Genomic DNA, 18,894 nt, shown 5'->3' with positions numbered 1-18,894 from the left:
AGCACAAGCACTACCCCATTACCTAACCAGATATCTGAATTACAGAGCCTTACTACTAAACAAAATCCATGGGAGCTAACGGAGAGCAAAGTAAATGCCCTTAATGCCGCAGAATCAGATCTGCACTGCACCCATTGGAATATCTCTCTCTCTCCATACATAGCGCACTACATCATTTGACGTCATGTTCACCATTATATTTTTTGACAGTTTGTATATTCGCAAACACGTGAAAAACTATCTGTGTTTTCTAACAATATACAGCCTACTATTGGGTGTAAATTTTGTGCATACCATAATAGGCTTGCGTTTTAGGCAACAGATTGTACCTGAATGTTGATTCAATCCACATTCAGCCTCATGCATCAAGCCAAAATCCAGTCGGTAAAATACCGATTAGCTAATAGCTCCCGGTATTGAGTTAAAAATACCCAATCCCAATGCATCAACCCAAAAGCAAAAATCGCTATTTAAGGAATCCTTAAATAGCGATTTCTTAAATAGCGATAGCATTTAAGGAATCCCAAATTGAGATTCCTTAATTTAAGGAATCTCAATTTGGGATTCCTTAAATGCAATGCATGAAAGTTAAAAAATTAGCGAATTCGCTAATAGGGGGAGCAAATTACCATGAAGATGAACTGCATGGTAATTTGCTAAAAGTTTGAAAAATGCAGTTTTGTGCATTTTTCAAAGTTTCATGTTGCGCACACACTTGCCCTTAGAGCATGTGTGTGTGCAACATATGTGCACATATCAATTTCAGGGGTGCAATAGGGTGTCATTTTGACACCCTTGCACCCTTGAAATTGCATGAGCAATTTGCGAGAACCTACTGGTACTCGCTATTTGCTCATGCAATCTCCAATTCATTCCTATGGGCCTGGAGGCCCATAGGAATGATTGGGATGGCATTCCTTAATTGCTACTCGCAATTTGCTAGTAGCAATTAAGGAAAGTTAAGGAATCGCTATTTGAATAGCGATTCCTACATGCATAGCCTTTTGCTATTCCTTATTAGCGATTCCTTATTTTTCGCTAATAAGGAATCGCAAATGGCATTGTTGATGCATGTGCCCTATTGTTATTTACACGACCCATACACGTCTTTTTCGGACTAAAATCTGTGCCTCCCACCAACGTAACCACCATGGCAGGTGATCGCAGACACCTGCAGTCTATTAGCACAAATTAAACGCTCACGTCTGCCCTTAAGTACCCGGCTATACGTCGTCCAAGTTAAGATCCAAGGCGGGGAGGACGTTTCAGGTGCCTATATCAGACAGTCTCTTGTAACTAAGTAAGTGAGGACTACAGAGGAAAGCAAATACTTTTTCTTAAATATATTATGCTCCTTACGACATCAATTAATTCCAAAATTCCTTTTCAGTTAACTGTGATCTTCCACTCAATGTACTATTACAGTAAGTTCTACCAAGACCGCCCGCCTAAACCCGTATTCTATGGGGAACAATTGGACCTGCTCTAAGGTATAATACATCTCTCTAAACGCTCTCTTCTCAATGCCTTAGCATGTTAAAAAAAATAATGTAAGATTTTTTTTAATCTCTGCACAGAATCCGATAATTATCAAAGTAACCAGACACACATTGAGCCCATTACAGGAGCAGCAATGAGTCATATACGTGTACTCTGCAGATATGTTTTGTCCAACAATATCATCTCAACTAACAAGAAATGGAATTAACATACAATGATGGTAATGTACCCTAACGCATATTGCCTACCAGTAGCACACTTACAAATAGTGCTCACTGACAAGCATGTATTTTAAAAATACCTACATATAACATCACAGTATTCGATTAATGCCGAAACTGCGGTATCATGCGGTTCGAGGCATGTGGGTTGCTGAATTCATATCTGTGCATAGATCGCCGCCTAGTGTTGGGTCCGGATGTTTGCACGTTGTTGTCCTGGAAGAGTCTTCGAAGTATCCTGAGATAGGTGACTCCTCCCCTGGACCACAGTGCGCATGGGCATCCTCTCCATCCTCAGATTGTTTTTTTCCGCCATTGGGTTCGGATGTGCTTATCTTGACTCAAGTTAGGGAAAACTTTTTTTTCTGGCCAAAAGGCCTTTAGTTCGCGTCGGTACTGTTCCCGATCGGTATCGACAGTTACTTGTTAGTTTACTGACTTCAAAAACAACTTTTTCGCATCATATCCGACCATCGACCCCACATCGACGATGGAATCGAGGACCCCATTCAAGCGGTGTCCTGTTTGCAATGCGAAATATCCCCATGTCGACGTCCACCCGGTGTGCAACAAATGCCTTTCACCGGATCACGACGAATCCACATGTATGGCCTGTGCCCGATTCCGATCCAAAAAGACTCTCCGGAATCGACGAGCAGCGAGACTTGAAGCGCAGCAAGCGGCACCGGCCCCAACCAACATCTTCAGCGCCGAGGACGAAGATGTGGAAGGCGTGGAGAACCTACCCTCCAGCCCCGCTTCCGAACACGATTCCGGATCGGAATACATCGAAGAACACCTCTTTCACAGGGAAGAAGCCAACACCGAGGTAGGAGACTACGATGAGGCCTTAGGGGCCGAAGAAAGTAGCTCCGGTGACGAGCAAGGCCTACCCGTACAGACGGAGGATATCCCAGTGCGTCAGTCTATGGCTCCGGTTGAAGGATCGCCTTCGGGCCTTACCCAAGACCTATCCCGCAGTTCTTCGGCCCCGCCCTCTGGCCCGGCCTCGGACATCCAGAGAAAGCCATTAGTACCCAAAACGACTGGTTTCCCTTCCTCGAAACCGAAACCAACAGTCGTATCGGTTCCACAGAAACCGAAACTGAAACTGACACTGGTCGGATCGAAGCCCACTACACCTTCGACGCCAGCCAAACCCGTCGGCACCGACCGCACCAAACGGGACTTCGGTGTCGAACTCGCAGCAGCCGACGTCGGCGCCGACACACGGAAAAAGGCGATCGGTACCGCCAAACCGCCTCGGCACCCGGCACCGAAACAATCGGCTCCGGCCACGAAGGTCAAAATGGCCGCTGCGTCGCACAACACTTCGAAAGCAGCACCTAAGGCCCAATCATCAACGCCGTCGACAGCTACTACCTCTCCTCGACTCGATGACCCCGTGGCCCCGAAGAAGTCCACGCCTGCCTCTACAGAACCGCTCGGCGCCAAAGAACCGTCGGCGTTCCAGGTGCGACAAGTTGCAGCGTCCTTGCAACGCATCAAAGAAAAGGCAGCCCTCCAGGACACGTCGGGCTCCGAGCCGAAAAAAGCTCAAAAAGCTTCTCCAGCAACACCCAACATCACTTTTGGCCTGCCGCCATCCACGGCGCCCAAACTGTTTGAAATCAGAACACGTGTCACCCAAACTAGGATCACACCTGCCGAACGCTCTCCTACGGAGACATCACCGTCCCACATCATCGATGCCGACACCGGCAGAATTATGCTCCACAAGCGGAGAATATCTTCCGAGCAAGCTTTGGACTCCTACCGGATCCCGCTAAAGAAAAAGCTGCCAGCGGATTCGGAACCAGTTCTTTACGAACGTCTCCATACCTCTTACCCAGATCCACAGTCCTTCTCTCCGACACCCTCCGAAACCGACGTTTTGGAGGACTACATGGGTGACGACGTCCCCTACCCCAGGGAGATGGACCCTGAAGGCCAACAGGACCCTGATCAGGCTTGGGATGACCCTGTAGACCCGGGTGCAGCTATGGATACACAGGACACGCAGCTATATGGCGCGAAAACGTCTCCCACAGAGGACACTGCCGCAGTCAACGCCCTCATTGAACGTGCTGCGGCCAATCATGGTGTGCAACTCCACTCTGACACAATCGAGGACGATTTTCTAATGGATACTTTCGCATCCTCAGAAAGGAATATCAAAACTCTGCCCATGTTGAAGGGTGTCCTCAAACCAGCAAAGGACATTTTCAAAGAACCCACCAGGGCAAGAGTAATAAACCCCAGGATCGACAAGAAATATAAGTCGGCGCCTGGGGACCCTACGTACATTAGAGGCCAGTTGCCTCTGGATTCCATCGTAGTCGCTAATGCTCGCAAACGGGCGCACTCGCAGACAACTGGTGATGCTCCTCCCCCGGACAAAGAGTCCAAGGTGCTAGAGACCTCCGGCAAACGGGTTGCAGCCCAGGCAGCTAACATATGGCGTATTGCCAATACCCAGGCGCTCCTAGCTCGCTACGATCGCGCACACTATGACACATTAGAAACCCTACTCCAACATCTCCCTGACCAATACAAAGAGGGAGCAGAGCTCCTCATCAGGGAGGGACAACTCCTCACGAACGCATCCATTAAGTGTGCACTGGATGCCGCAGATACAGCTGCCAGAGCAATAAACACCAGCGTCATGCTACGACGACACGCCTGGTTACGAATCTCCGGATTCAAACCTGAGGTTCAAAATAACATCCTCAATCAGCCGGTCAACCCCGAATACTTATTCGGACCAGAAGTTGACACCACCCTAGAAAAAATAAAAAAGGACACAGACACTGCAAAGTCCATGGGGGCTCTCCAAACGCAGACCTTTCGGAGTGGCTCCTTTCGTCGCCCCGGAAATAGAGGAGCAGGTAGAGGACAGGGGTCACAGCAAACCTACAACAAGGGCAACACACAAGGTACCTATGATAAAAACACCCGGGGTGGATATCGTGGCTCCAGCACAAAGGGCAGAGGACGCGGATACGGCAATACCAGGTCCTCCCCCAAGAACAAACAGTGACGCCCTCTCCCTTCCTCCCGACCTCATAACACCTGTCGGGGGAAGGCTACAAAGGTTCCTGTCCACGTGGAACACCATCACCACGGACAGGTGGGTCAAAGATATTATCAAACACGGTTACTGCCTAGAATTAACCTCCACTCCACCCACAATACCGCCAAAACACCGTCCTATGTCCTCAGAGCACTTAGCGCTATTACAGCAGGAAATGCTAAGTATGCTGAAAAAAGGCGCAATAGAGGTCGTACCCGTCCACGAGCAAGGTACGGGGGTGTACTCCCTGTACTTCTTAATACCAAAAAAGGACGGGTCACTCAGACCTATACTAGACCTGAGACCCCTCAACCGCTACATTCTCTCAGAGCATTTCCACATGCTCACCCTACAACAAGTCCTCCGGCTGCTCAAACAGGGAGACTTCCTAGCCACGCTAGACCTCAAAGATGCGTATTTCCACATACCCATTCACCCCTCACACAGAAAATATCTTAGGTTCACTATTCAAGGGCAGCACTACCAATTCAAGGTTCTTCCCTTCGGCGTGACAACAGCACCCAGAGTTTTCACAAAGTGCCTAGCTACAGTGGCTGCACATCTACGGAGGCAACATATTCACGTCTACCCTTACCTGGACGACTGGCTTGTTCAGGCACAGTCAGCCCAGCAATGTGCCAGCCACATGTCCTGCACCATTCACCTCCTTCACAATCTGGGATTCTCACTAAATTACCCAAAATCACATCTCCAACCAGCACACGTACAACAGTACCTCGGTGCAACCATAGACACTCTGGCAGCCACAGCTCAGCCAAATTTAGTGAGGATCAACAGCATGCAAATGCTGATTTCAAAGTTCACACCCCAACACTCCCTTCCTGCGCGAGTGTTCATGCAGTTGATAGGCATGATGGCCTCCTGCATTTTCATAGTCCCACACGCGAGACTACATATGCGCCCGCTTCAGGAGTGCTTAGCACGTCAATGGAATCAGGCTCACGTGCAACTAAACGACCTAGTGTTGGTGATTGGTCGGGCTTACAACTCTCTGCATTGGTGGAATCCACAAAACCTTTGCAAGGGCCGACCGTTCCAAGAGCCTGTTCCACAAATAATACTGATGGCGGACGCGTCTCTCCAGGGATGGGGAGCTCATGTACTCAACTACACAGTGCAGGGACTATGGACAATACAACAAAAGAAGATGCACATCAACCTTCTAGAACTGATGGCAATCTTCCTGGCACTGAAAGCATTCAAGGTACACTTGTGCAACAAAGTCGTGTTGATCCGGACGGACAACATGACTGCCATGTACTACATACAGAAGCAGGGAGGAACACACTCTCCACAGTTGTCTCATCTGGCTCAGAGCATGTGGAAGTGGGCCATTCAGAGGAACATATTCCTCATGGCGGAACACCTCCCCGGCAAGGACAACCAGATGGCGGATCTGCTCAGCAGACACAGCCACCAGATGCACGAGTGGGAGCTACACCCGTCAGTACTCCAACCGTACTTCCAACAGTGGGGTCATCGAGAGATAGACCTATTCGCCACAAACGAAAACGCAAAATGCCAAAGCTTTGCCGCCAGGTTCCCACATCCGCAGTCGCAGGGCAATGCGATATGGATGAACTGGTCCGGCAGATTTGCGTACGCTTTTCCCCCAGCACCATTGATACCGCTGGTGGCACGCAAACTCAGACAACACTCACTAACACTCGTCCTGGTTGCTCCAACATGGGCACGCCAACCATGGTACACCACCTTTCTCGAACTTTCCGTGGTGCCGCATCAAAGGCTGCGGATCAAACCCGCGCATTTGACGCAGAACCATGGAGAGATTCAGCACCCAGATCCGCAACAGCTGAACCTGGCAATCTGGCTCCTGAAGTCCTAGAGTTTGGCTACCTAAACCTGCCACCTGACTGTATGGACATCATTAAGGAAGCTAGAAGACCCACTACCAGAGCTTGCTATGCAGCCAAATGGAAAAGGTTCGTAATTTATTGCAATAACAATGACATTAACCCGCTAGACGCATCCATCCAAAACATAATTTGTTACCTCTTACACCTATACCGATGCAATCTGGCATACACCTCAGTACGTGTCCATTTGACTGCAATATCAGCCTATCTCCAGAACAGGCAGCACCTCTCTTTATTCAGAGTGCCTGCCATCAAAGCATTCTTGGAAGGACTCAAACGAGTAATTCCTCCAAGCCACCCACCAGCTCCAATGTGGAACCTCAACTTGGTCCTCACACGCCTGATGGGTCCACCCTTCGAACCTCTACACTCATGCGAGATTCAATTCCTCACCTGGAAAGTAGCTTTCCTAGTAGCGATCACTTCATTGAGGAGAGTTAGTGAACTCCAGGCACTAACCGTTCAAGAGCCATTCATACAGGTTCACGCCAACAGGGTCGTACTACGTACCAACCCCAAATTCATGCCCAAGGTGATATCGCAGTTCCACATAAATCAAACTATTGAACTGCCTGTTTTCTTTCAAAACCCACAAACTGTCGCAGAAAGAGCACTCCATACACTGGATGTAAAGAGAGCCCTCATGTACTATATAGACAGGACTAAAGTCTTTAGGAAAACAGAACAACTTTTCGTTGCCTTTGCCCCACACCACAAAGGTAACGCCATTTCCAAAGCAGGTATAGCCAGATGGATCGTTAAATGTATTCAAATTTGCTATCAAAAAGCTAAACGCACATTAACGATTCCCCCACGAGCCCACTCAACACGTAAGTTAGGGGCCTCCATGGCTTTCCTGGGAAACATTCCTTTGCATGATATATGTAGAGCAGCCACCTGGTCCACTACACATACATTTACCAAACACTATTGTGTAGATGTGCAATCAAAACAGCAGGCAGCTGTAGGACAGGCTGTTCTCAAAACACTTTTTCAGACCGCTGCAGCTGGCACTGGTAGCCGCCGCTAATAGAGGGTACTGCTATATATTCTATGCACAGATATGAATTCAGCAGCCCACATGCCTCGAACTGAATATGCTACTTACCAGTATGCATCTGTTCTTGGCATGTAGGGCTGCTGACATTCATATCGCCCACCCTCCTCCCCGGCGCCTGTAGCAGCTGCAGCTCTCAGAATTACTGTAAGCATGGACATCACTTTCTGTATCTACTCCATCACTGCCACAATGGCGAAAAACAATCTGAGGATAGAGAGGATGCCCATGCGCACTGTGGTCCAGGGGAGGAGTCACCTATCTCAGGATACTTCGAAGACTCTTCCAGGACAACAACGTGCAAACATCCGTACCCAACAATAGGCGGCGATCTATGCACAGATATGAATGTCAGCAGCCCTACATGCCAAGAACAGATGCATACTGGTAAGTAGCATATTCATTATTATACTATGTTTCCCCCAATACATCATCCTTGAGAACACATCTGCCCCACACTGTGAGTTCTAAACACTGTCAGCATAAAATACTACTCAATTTGTTATCGCCTCTAAATATGAGACTGCTTTGCATGTCAAAAAGACAGAAAAATAAGTCATAACCGTTAACAGTGACCTCTTAATCAGATTCGCTATACTATTTGCTCTCACTGGTTTAGGGTACACCTAAGGGGAATTACACATCGGGTTTTAAACTGAGTCAACCATTGATGGAATAATATTTTGTTGAAAGTTTTCATACATTTATTTCTTTTTGTTTTTCTTAGGTTATAGGCAACAATATGCTTGTAATGAAGACCCGTACGTGCATGTACTTACTCAGGTACCCATTTAGCATCTATAAGAAATAAGGATCTGATCTACAACGTCCTGATGAAAGCCACCCAAACTAAGACAGCACCTATGGCTGAAACATGTAGACCATATCACTAGGTGTTAAGGACTAGTAGTTCGTCGACACACATCTCTCTGTTTTTAACCTTTCTGCTATTCCAATTCACATTAAAGTCACTTACACTGGTATCAGAGGTATTGGTATCCTTTTTCATAGATCCCACCATTATCTTCATCCAGACAATCTGGCTCCTGGTGGAGGTGTTACTTACTTGAGAAACTCAAAACCCAAGTAGGAGACTCGATGATGAGGCTGGCCACTGTATCACTTCAGTGGAGATTATATACACTGCTGTTTGTAAATAGTGGTTGAGGGTTTCCGAGACAATCCTTGTGAGACTCTAGCATTCAAGATTGAGGAGGTTCACTCTCTTTTTGATTTATTCAGCACTACATATGGAAGCAGTGTGAATCTTAACTGCTACTATCTCCCCCCTCTTAATTAATAAGTCTCTCTGTTACAGGCATATGCCCTCAGTGGTTTCCTGCACAGTGGCAATGAGGATTTCCTAATTTGTAAGGGGGTATGACTTCATGCAAATGAGGAAACACCCTCTTGAAATGGCGACCACTGGAACAATGTTCACATTTATTAAAGCAGGGTAATATCACAATATCAAACTGCAGTCAATAGAAGGCACATTGTAGAAAGTAGCCATTGCACAGTAGATGGACTTTACTTAATGCCCCCTTAGTTGTTCGCAGGTATGTCACAGTGCACACAGGTGTCTTGTCCTTATTATAATATTCTACACTTGAAAAGCCCTAGTCCTTAAAAATGATGTAATGTTTGATGTGCAAGTTCAGTTAGTTACGGCCCAAAATGTGACCTTACCTCAAGCTGAAAGCACTTACAACTGAAATCAGGTTAACCGAGACAAAGGGTTTGCCTGATAGTTGGTAAAATTATGCGATAAAATACTTTTAGGGTGTAGGCATAGCTTCTAGGTGACAGTACTACTCTCCATAATGCCTTGGATTGGTTGAGCGTCTTCTAGAGCTGGGGATCCAGCACCCCGAGAAATCATCCAGTCTGATGTAGTAGAAAAGCGAATATGTCATACAATCTGAGGAAAATTAGAAGTCATAGTGCAGGGCCAACTCTGTATGATGTGTGGACACTTGCTTCAATATTTTGGATTTTACTCTAGTGGAACCACTTGTAGGCCTTCATGATGGGATTCCGGTATGTTTGTTTCTTCATGTTAGGACGCCATCTGTCCTGTCTTTGTGCTCTTTGAAGCATGCCTATGAACTTTAGGGACGCCTGCCTATATGCTGATGTAGTGGTCCTGGCAGCCCATATCTAATGACTTGGGCATGTCAAAAAGTGGTTGTTTTAAGGAGTGGGAATAGGTTTCAGAGCATCAGCAGTTGGACAAGAATTACTTTGGCTGTGGAGTTTATCGGGTGGAGTCTATCTAATAATACATCTTGCTTTTTAACTTTTTTTGTGATGGTTTTAGGTTGCTTGAGGGATTTGTGCTACTGCTGCCTGATGGTAGGAGACTTCACTGTCGCAAAAAACTCTGTCTGTTAGATCATCTGTAGTCGGTATTTACAATCCTCTCTATGCCCCTGTTCAGGTCCTGCTCTGCTGGCGTATAATAATTCCACCTTCTCCGAGGATGACTGGGATGGAATCCAGAGCACAGGGAACAGTCTCAAACTTAAAGACCCCAATACTGTAGGGCGGTTCGGCCTGGGCTTCAACTCAGTCTATCACATCACAGGTAAGACTTTATATAGAAACACATAACATGTAGGGACATTCCATGTAACATATACATGGTGTTTTACTGGACTATTCTCTGCTAATGTATACAATCACAATGCATTGATTGATTTAAAAAAAAATATATTTTTATCAACATTTTTGCAACAAAATCGCATCACATCTCGTTACACTTATTTGATCGACAGTAGTAGTGCTGTCCAGTCGTAGGATGTACATCCTGTACTCAGAGGGGGTATCTGTCGTTACAGTCTACATATCTTCCCTATATGGTGATGCAGGGGGGAACTGGGGAGAATAAAACAGGGGATGCATTGTAGGGGGAGCCAGGGTGTGTGCAACGGGTAGGGCGTCCAGGCCAGTTCAGCTGTAGTATGTAGATGTCAGGACACTGTGTTTTAGGCAAACATTAGGACAACGGAGCCAGTGGCAGTATGTCGTGTAGTGCACTGTGGGGTTTTGTGTGCCTCACGCGTTGGTCGAGGATGTTATGTATACTCTCGTTCGGGGTACATGCTTCCAAGTCTGTAGTGGTGTGTTGAGATGTGCTTGAATAGGGACGCATTTGTAAGTGCTGGAACTGATGTGATAATAGGGCCCATTCCATAGATATGGGATGCTTTCGCAGTCCTTTAACCTCCTCCTCCCGAAGTGTTTCTTCTTCCGCTGCCGCCCATTTTTTCACCGCTCCCACCCATGCCTCTACTGGGGGGCCCAATGGGGCTCGCCAGTTCATGGCGATGCTACTTTTAGCTAGTAGCGTTACTAGTGTTGCGAAGCGCCAGGCACTTTGTGTGTTTTTGGCCTTCACAATATTCTGAGAGCGACCACCTCCCAGGTGTGAATATCCGTAAGACCTGTGAGTTCTTTAAGTGTCTCAAGGACTATAGACAAGAACTGTCGTAGGGTGGGGCAGCTCCAGAACATGTGGTGAAAGTGTGCGTCTGGTGAGTGACATCTGGGGCAGAGAAATCGGATGTGCGGGTAGAACCACTGTAGGCGCGCTGGTGTTTGATACGCTCTATGTAGGACATAAAACTGTATGTTTTTAAAACGTGCGTTCCTAGATACTTTTTGGGGAAACTCTAGGGCCCTCTCCCACTCCCTGTCATGCAGCTGACGTTCAAGTTCATCCTCCCATGTGGCTCGGAGAACAAGCAGTGGTTTATTTGTAAGCTCTCTTATGGATTTATATAGCCATGTAACTAGGTGCCGACCTGTACCCATATGTAGGATGGTGTGAATGATCGGGTGTGTCTTTGGCTCGCCTGTAGAAAGGTCAGAGTGTGGCCGAAAATGTTCTAGGAGCTGTCGGTGGGTTAAAATCTGTCCCGAGGGTAGATCGTATCCTCCATGAGCTGGTCGTAAGGTCAGAGCTGCCCTTCTGCGAACAGCGCTTCCGCCTCTGTTATATCGCAGTCTGTTCACACACGGAGCATGGCTGTCGTAAAGCATGTAGCCGAGGGGAGTAATGTGAGGTCTCCGCCGACATGCGGTAGAACTGATACATCTGTCGAGGTTTAGTACCTGGGAGCAGTAGGGCACGGAGTTCCGGGGAAGGGACCGGGCCCTGGGACGTATGAGTTTATGCTGTATTCCTACCTGCTGTCCAGTACGATAGCCATTGTAACTGTGCTGCCAGAAAGTACGATTCGAAGGAGAGGGCGCCTAGGCCCCCTTGTGTGGTAGGCAATTGCAGTTTAGTGAGGGCTATCTGATGTCTGTGTGCTCCTCAGATGAGTGAGCGGAGGAGCGAGTCTAGGTCTCGATAAAAGGCCCGTTAGATTTGTGAACTGGTACAGCAGACAGGGGACAGTGATCATCTTAGCTATGGCCACGCGGCCTATCTGGGCCAGCGGGAGGTTCTTCCATAATCCCACCGGCGATCTAATGCAGGCCAGCACTTTGCGATGGTTGCCCTCATATATGTCAGTGGGGTAGTGGTATAGGCAGATGCTGAGATATCGGGGGGCGTGTGTGCTCCAAGGTAGGCTCTGCGTACCAATTCGTACCTCCTGCGGCATGAGGTTTGGGTGTAACGGGTATAGTGCAGATTTGTCCCAGTTTACTTTAAGACCGGACGCCTCCGCAAACTCCGTTAGGGTTGTCCAGATGGGTGTAAGGTCCGTGGTGATATCTCGGATATATAGTAGGAGGTCGTCTGCGTACATGGAGACGCTATGGACAGTGTCTGCTATGGGGATGCCCCATTCGGTTCCCTCCTCACGTAATCGGATTGCCAGCGGTTCTACCGCTAGGGCGAAGATCAGGGGCGATAGTGGGCACCCTTGTCTTGTCCCCCTCTCCACCTTGAATGATGATGATATACGGGATGTGAATGTCGAATACGGGATGTGAGCGCGGTGTAGAGAAGCCGTGTGTACACGAAGAGGGTTGGGCCTATCCCTGCTCGTTGCAACACAGCGAAAAGGTATGGCCAAGTGAGAGTGTCAAAGGCCTTTCCGAGGTCTAAGATTAAGCAGGCCGCGTTAGTGTGTGTATTTTCCACTTGATCCTGAATATGGAACAAGCGACATATGTTCTGTGACGTATTTCTGCCGGGTACAAACCCGCATTGATCCGGATGGACTGAGGGTCGCAGAATTTGTTCGTACCTATCCGCCAGAATTTTCCCCAGTATTTTGCAGTCGGCCGTGAGGAGCGTAATAGGATGATAAGAAGATAACTCTTGTGGGTCTCGGTGTGGTTTAAGGAACGTTACTATGACCGACTCGCGGAGGGAGCTGGGCAGTCCTCCCCTCTCCAGTGGGTCCGCAAACATCTCTACGAGGAGAGAGACTAGCAGGCGGGAGAAGGTGCTGTAATACTCAAGAGGTAGACCGTCCAGGCCCGGTGCCTTATTTCGCACTAGCGCACAAATCGCGTGGGTGACGTCAGTCGGTGTTATTTTGGCGTCTAGGGTGTTTTTCTCTAATTCTGTGATGTGTGGGATAGATAGGGGGTCCAGAAAGTGGCCGATCACCTCCTGTCTGAGCAGTGACGGGGTGCGGTAAATTATAGTGTAATAATGCTGGAATGCAGTTAGGATGTCCATTTGGGATCGCACTAGGTTACCGGAAGGGTCTATTATCTCGGTGATGGGTTTTGTGTCAGTGTCCTGTTTTGCTAGCCAAGCTAGGAGTGTGCCCATTTTATCTCTTTCTTTATGCATTTGAGAGGCGTAGGCTCTAAAGTTGTATTTGCGTAGGTCTGCCATGGCAGCAGCATACTGTGTTTTGGCTGCCGCTACTTGTGCTGCTGTTGCAGCATTGGCATCTTCCTGTCGTGTGAGGGTGGCCAACTTCAGTTCTGTGGTGGTGAGTGTGCATTCTAGTGTGCGCTTCACCCCTATTATTTGTTTAATGCATGCTACCCGAGCCACTATCTTAAATGCGTCCCATTCAACCAGTTTGGAGGAGGCCGTCCCCGAGTTGTTGGAAAAGTAGTCCTGTATGTCTTGTTCGTGGTCGTGTTTGAACACTTGGTCGCGTGGGAGGCGCCAGGTGGGCACCCGAGGGTGAGGGGGCCTCCATTGAATACGCAAGATGTGTGCATTGTGATCCGAAATCACGCTGCCTAGGTAATCTGTGTGCTGTACTTTAGGAATCAGTGTTGGGGAACATAAAAATCTATCTAATCGGATTCGTAGGTTATGCGGAATAGTATGGAATGAGTAGAGACGTGACAGAGAGTGGCGTGCTCTCCAAGCGTCTATTAGCGCCCAGTGTGTAACCCAACTTTGAAAGCGCTCCGTCTGCTTCGGTGCGGGTGAATGTGGTGGTGGTTGGTGGGATCTGTCTAGTGCAATGTTGAGCGTGCAGTTGTAGTCGCCCCCTAGGATCCATGGGATAGATGCGAATTGAGCTAGAACCCCAGTAAGGGCCCGTAGTTTGTTAATTTCTGGTGCTGTGAGGTGAGTCTCTTGGAGAAACGCGATTTGTGAGCATTGACGTTTAATGTAGGAGTATGTTGCGTACCGTTTGCGTGGCGTATGAAGGCCCCTTGTGTTTAAAGTTAGTACACTAACGTATGCGCTCTGCATTTGGGTATATGGTGAGCATTACCTACACCCTTAGGTGCGATGAAGGGTGGCTGTGCTATGAATACTGGCGGTGTCCTGGCCTTGCGCTCGTCAAACATGGAGGCTAGTGACATCCACCCAAGTGTGAAGGCTACCCTGTCGCTGGCATTCCCTGGGGGGTAAAGGGTTAGAGTTAACCGGGTCGATGGAACCAGAAACGGGGGTGGGAAACTGTCCCAATACCTGAGACCTATCGCCGAGGCCGATACATCCAAACTGACTCTCATAGAACTAGAGAGTGAACAATCGATACATGGGGGTGGCAGTGCGTGCCTGCGAAGTGGGTTCCCGGTAGGGCACTTGTAGGATCAATGTTCGTCATCCGGTCGGTGAATCATCAAAGGTGTCACGATGCATGTCATGGGTGTGTTCCATCAGGGCGCCTGTTTGGTGTAAGGGGTGTAGTGTGTCCGCAGGTAGCCTCCGCCCCGGTGGGGCACCCCCGCCGAGCCGCCAGTCACCCTTGTGGTGAGCACCCTCAGCGACAGTTGTGCTCTGTCCGGCTTGTTGCATGCGTCCTAGTACATGTGTATGGTATTTGGGCTCACTGTTTATTTCAGCTTCAGTCTCTCCCGATTGGTGTCCCTATCCCAGTAGCCCTCGCTGGGTATCGTGCTCAGAGGGGCCCTGTGCACTCAAAGCTGCACTGCTGGGCTCTGGCGGTTATGCATGCTGCTGGCGACGTAGTGCTTAGGACTTGCGCCGAGGGTGTTTCAGGCTCTTGTCCGTTGCTATTGAGGGTCAACCTTCAGCGTGCCCACCGATCACCACGCACCCTTAAGGTCTCCATGTTAGGGTCAGGCAGGGGTAGTCTGTGTAGTGCCAGCTCTTGGGCACTGCAGTGGGCGGGGGGGGGAACTTGAACAACCAGTGCCAGTGGGGTTGGATCCAGTCCCCGCCTCACACCTCCTGCTGTGCGCCTGAAGATCTCCCGGGGATCCTCTCTTGGTGATCCGACGTTCCTCACCTCGCGGGCGCCATTTTGGAGTCAGGCTGACTCGGCGCGACAAGGCCCCATGTGCCGGGGCGGAGGGCACCAGCGATCCGTTTCCTGGCAGCTGTACACCGGCGGAGGCAAAGACCGGCTCGACTACCACTCTCGATGTGTGTCCTGGTATTCTTCCGCTCAGGTGAGGTTGTGCTATCTGAGGCACCGGGCTGCAGCCTATCGCCCTCGGCCCTCTTCGCAGCCTGTCGTATATTTGACGGCCCACGGGGGTGACCCCAGGCAAGGGAGAACCCCGCCTTGTCCGGCCACAGTCGAGGTCAGCAGCTGCGTGCTCCCCTGGCCGGGGATGTGCTGTTCGGTGCCCCGGGCCCAGCCGCGCCGCAGTCAATGGCAAGTGCAGGCGGACGCCATCTTGCAGTCGGGCCATGGGGTGAATAAACTTCGGTAGTCACCGCAGGTTCCGCAGTATTCAGGAGTTCGTAGGCACCATCATGCGCAGCTTCTGTTCCGACACCAGTTGAGATGGCTGGGTGTTGGATTTGACGATGTGGTGCTGTCTGCTTGTCTGTCCGGTCGTGGAGCCTCAGCAGAGCGCGTCCGCCATCGTAGCCTGCTTGGCCACGCCCTGTCCACAATGCATTGATTGATATGCGGTTCTTAAATATGTCACAACTGCTCCTTAGAATCTTGTGGCACTGGGTTTACAAAATATTACAAAATATATATATACATAATGAGAGGTGATGAAAGAACTATTGACAGCATAAATGTCTTATCTATTTACATTTTAAAGCAGACAGTCATTTAGAGGGTTGTTTAATTAAATAATTCAAAATTGAAAACATTGGTCTGAAGGGGTATGCATGAGATATTTCATGAATGGCTTGTGTTCCAGGCAAACCTTGCATTTTGTAGTGTGTTAAGGAACCTTAAGAAACTTTTGCGAAATTGATGCAGAATTGCAGTCCCTATCATCAAGCCGTAGATTCCCCTAATATAATAAGATTTTACATTAATTTGGCTGTGAACGTATTGTATTGGCTGTTAGCAACACCATTCCATAGATGCCCAGAATAGGCCACAAATTACAACTGTTATATCCAGAACAATATCATGAACAATATCATGACAGGCATGCCCACAGTATAACATTAATTTGCACTATTATTCCAGGGCCATCATTATGTTGGGAGTGAGCTTTATCATAAGCTGACAAAATGGCAATAATTACCACCATTATGACTGGGTCAGCATTATATCACGGGATCATCATCATGCCACGGATTCCACACAAAAAATCAGTATCCTGAGCAGCCCAGGTGTGTGCTTTTACACCTCTAAAGTTAGTATTGAAATGAGAGCCACACAGAAACGGTGGTCAAGTTTTCCAATTCAGCCTCTCTGCCGACTGCCTGGAGTCAAGAAGCTGTCCCGTAATCTGCTCATACTTTGTAGACCATCTTGGTCCCTGGAACTGTATCCATGTGGCCTTCTGCACAATAACATCTCATTCAAATCAACCCAGTGTTCGAGGCATGTGGGCTGCTGAATTCATATCTGTGCATAGATCTCCGCCTAGTGTTGGGTCCGGATGTTTGCACGTTGTTGTCCTGGAAGAGTCTTCGAAGTATCCTGGGATAGGTGACTCCTCCCCTGGACTACAGTGCGCATGGGCATCCTCTCCATCCTCAGATTGTTTTTTTCCGCCATTGGGTTCGGATGTGCTTATCTTGACTCGAGTTAGGAAAAACTTTTTCCAGGCCAAAAGGCCTTTAGTTCGCGTCGGTACTGTTCCCGATCGGTATCGATAGTATCTTTGTTAGTTTACTAACTTCCAGAACCAACTTTTTCGCATCTTATCCGACCATCGACCCGACATCGACGATGGAATCGAGGACACCATTCAAGCGGTGTCCTGTATGCAATGCGAACTATCCCCATGTCGACGTCCACCCGGTGTGCAACAAATGCCTTTCACCGGATCACGACGAGTCTACATGTATAGCCTGTGCCCGATTCCGATCCAAGAAGACTCTCCGGAATCGATGAGCAGCGAGACTCGAAGCGCAGCAAGCGGCACCGGCCCCGACCAACATCTTCAGCGCCGATGACGAAGATGTCGAAGACGTGGAGAACCTACCCTCCAGCGCCGCTTCCGAACACGACTCCGGATCGGAGGACGTCGAAGAACGACTCTTTCACAGAGATGAAGCCGACACCGAGGTAGGAGACTACAATGAGGCCTTAGGGGCCGAAGAGAGTAGCTCCGGTGACGAGCAAGGCCTACCCGTAGAGACTGAGGATATCCCAGTGCACCAGTCTATGGCTCCGGTCGAGGGATCGCCTTCGGGCCTTACCCAAGACCTATCCCGCAGTTCTTCGGCCCCGCCCTCTGGCCCGGCCTCGGACATTCAGCGGCAGCCATTACTACCCAAAACGGCTGGTTTCCCTTCTTCGAAACCGAAACCGAAAGCTGTATTGGTTCACCAGAAACCGAAACCAAAAGTGACGCTGGTCAGATCGAGGCCCACCACACCTTCGACGCCAGCAAAACCCGTCGGCACCGACCGCACCAAACGAGACTTCGGTGCCGAGCTTGCAGCAGCCGACGTCGGCGCCGACACACGGAAAAAGACCTTCGGTGCCACCAAACCTACTCGGCTCCCGGCACCGAAACAATCGGCTCCGACCCCAAAGGTCAAACTGCCTGCTGCGTCTCACACCGCTTCGACAGCACCACCAAAGGCACACTCATCAACGACGTCGACGGCTACTACCGCTCCTCGACTCGATGAGCCACTGGCGCCGAAGAAGTCCACGCCCGCCTCTACAGAACCGGTCGGCGCCAAAGAATCGATGGCGCTCCAGGTGCGGCCAGTTGCTGCGCAACGCGTCAAACACAAAGCAGTCCTCCAGGACACGTCAGGCTCCGAGCCGATAAAAGCTCCAACAGCCTCTTCGGCACCAGCCAACATCACTTTTGGCCTGCCGCCATCCACGGCCCCAAAACTGTTCCAAATCAGAACACGGGTCACCCACACCACGATCACGCCTGCCGAACGCTCTCCTGCAGAGACGTCACCATCACACATCATCGACGCCGACACCAGCAGGATGATGCTCCACAAGAGGAGAATAACTTCCGAGCCAGCTTTGGACTCCTACCGGATCCCGCTTAAGAAAAAGCTGCCAGTGGCTTCGGAACCAGTTCTTTACGAACCTCTCCATTCCTCTTACCAAGATCCACAGTCCTTCTCTCCCACACACTCCGAAACAGACGTTTTGGAGGACTACATAGGTGACCACGTCCCCTACCCTGTAGAGATGGACCCTGAAGGCCAACAGGACCCTGACCAAGCTTGGGATGACCCTGTAGACTCGGGTGCACCTATGGATACACAGGACCCGCAACTCTATGGAGCAAAAACGTCTCCCACAGAGGACACTGCCGCATTCAACGCCCTCATTGAACGTGCTGCGGCCAATCATGGTGTGCAACTCCACTCTGACACCGTTGAGGACGACT

At 49.3% G+C, this 18,894-nt stretch overlaps 1 protein-coding gene across 2 annotated transcripts in view; it reads left to right on the top strand.

The window, feature by feature from the left end:
* LOC146809713 (sacsin-like) overlaps window positions 1-18,894 on the top strand; it is a 287,617-nt gene that overhangs the window by 99,450 nt on the left and 169,273 nt on the right. For both annotated transcript variants that reach the window (XM_085616552.1, XM_085616553.1), the window contains exon 5: window positions 10,190-10,336. In XM_085616552.1, coding sequence (XP_085472678.1) covers window positions 10,190-10,336 — 147 coding nt within the window. The remainder of the gene's footprint in view (window positions 1-10,189; window positions 10,337-18,894) is intronic.

Source organism: Triturus cristatus, chromosome 7 (genome assembly GCF_964204655.1).
Source record: "Triturus cristatus chromosome 7, aTriCri1.1, whole genome shotgun sequence".
Lineage (NCBI taxonomy): Eukaryota > Metazoa > Chordata > Amphibia > Caudata > Salamandridae > Triturus > Triturus cristatus.
The sequence above is the reverse complement of the archived record's forward strand: the minus strand, read 5'-3'. Positions and strand labels throughout refer to the sequence as shown.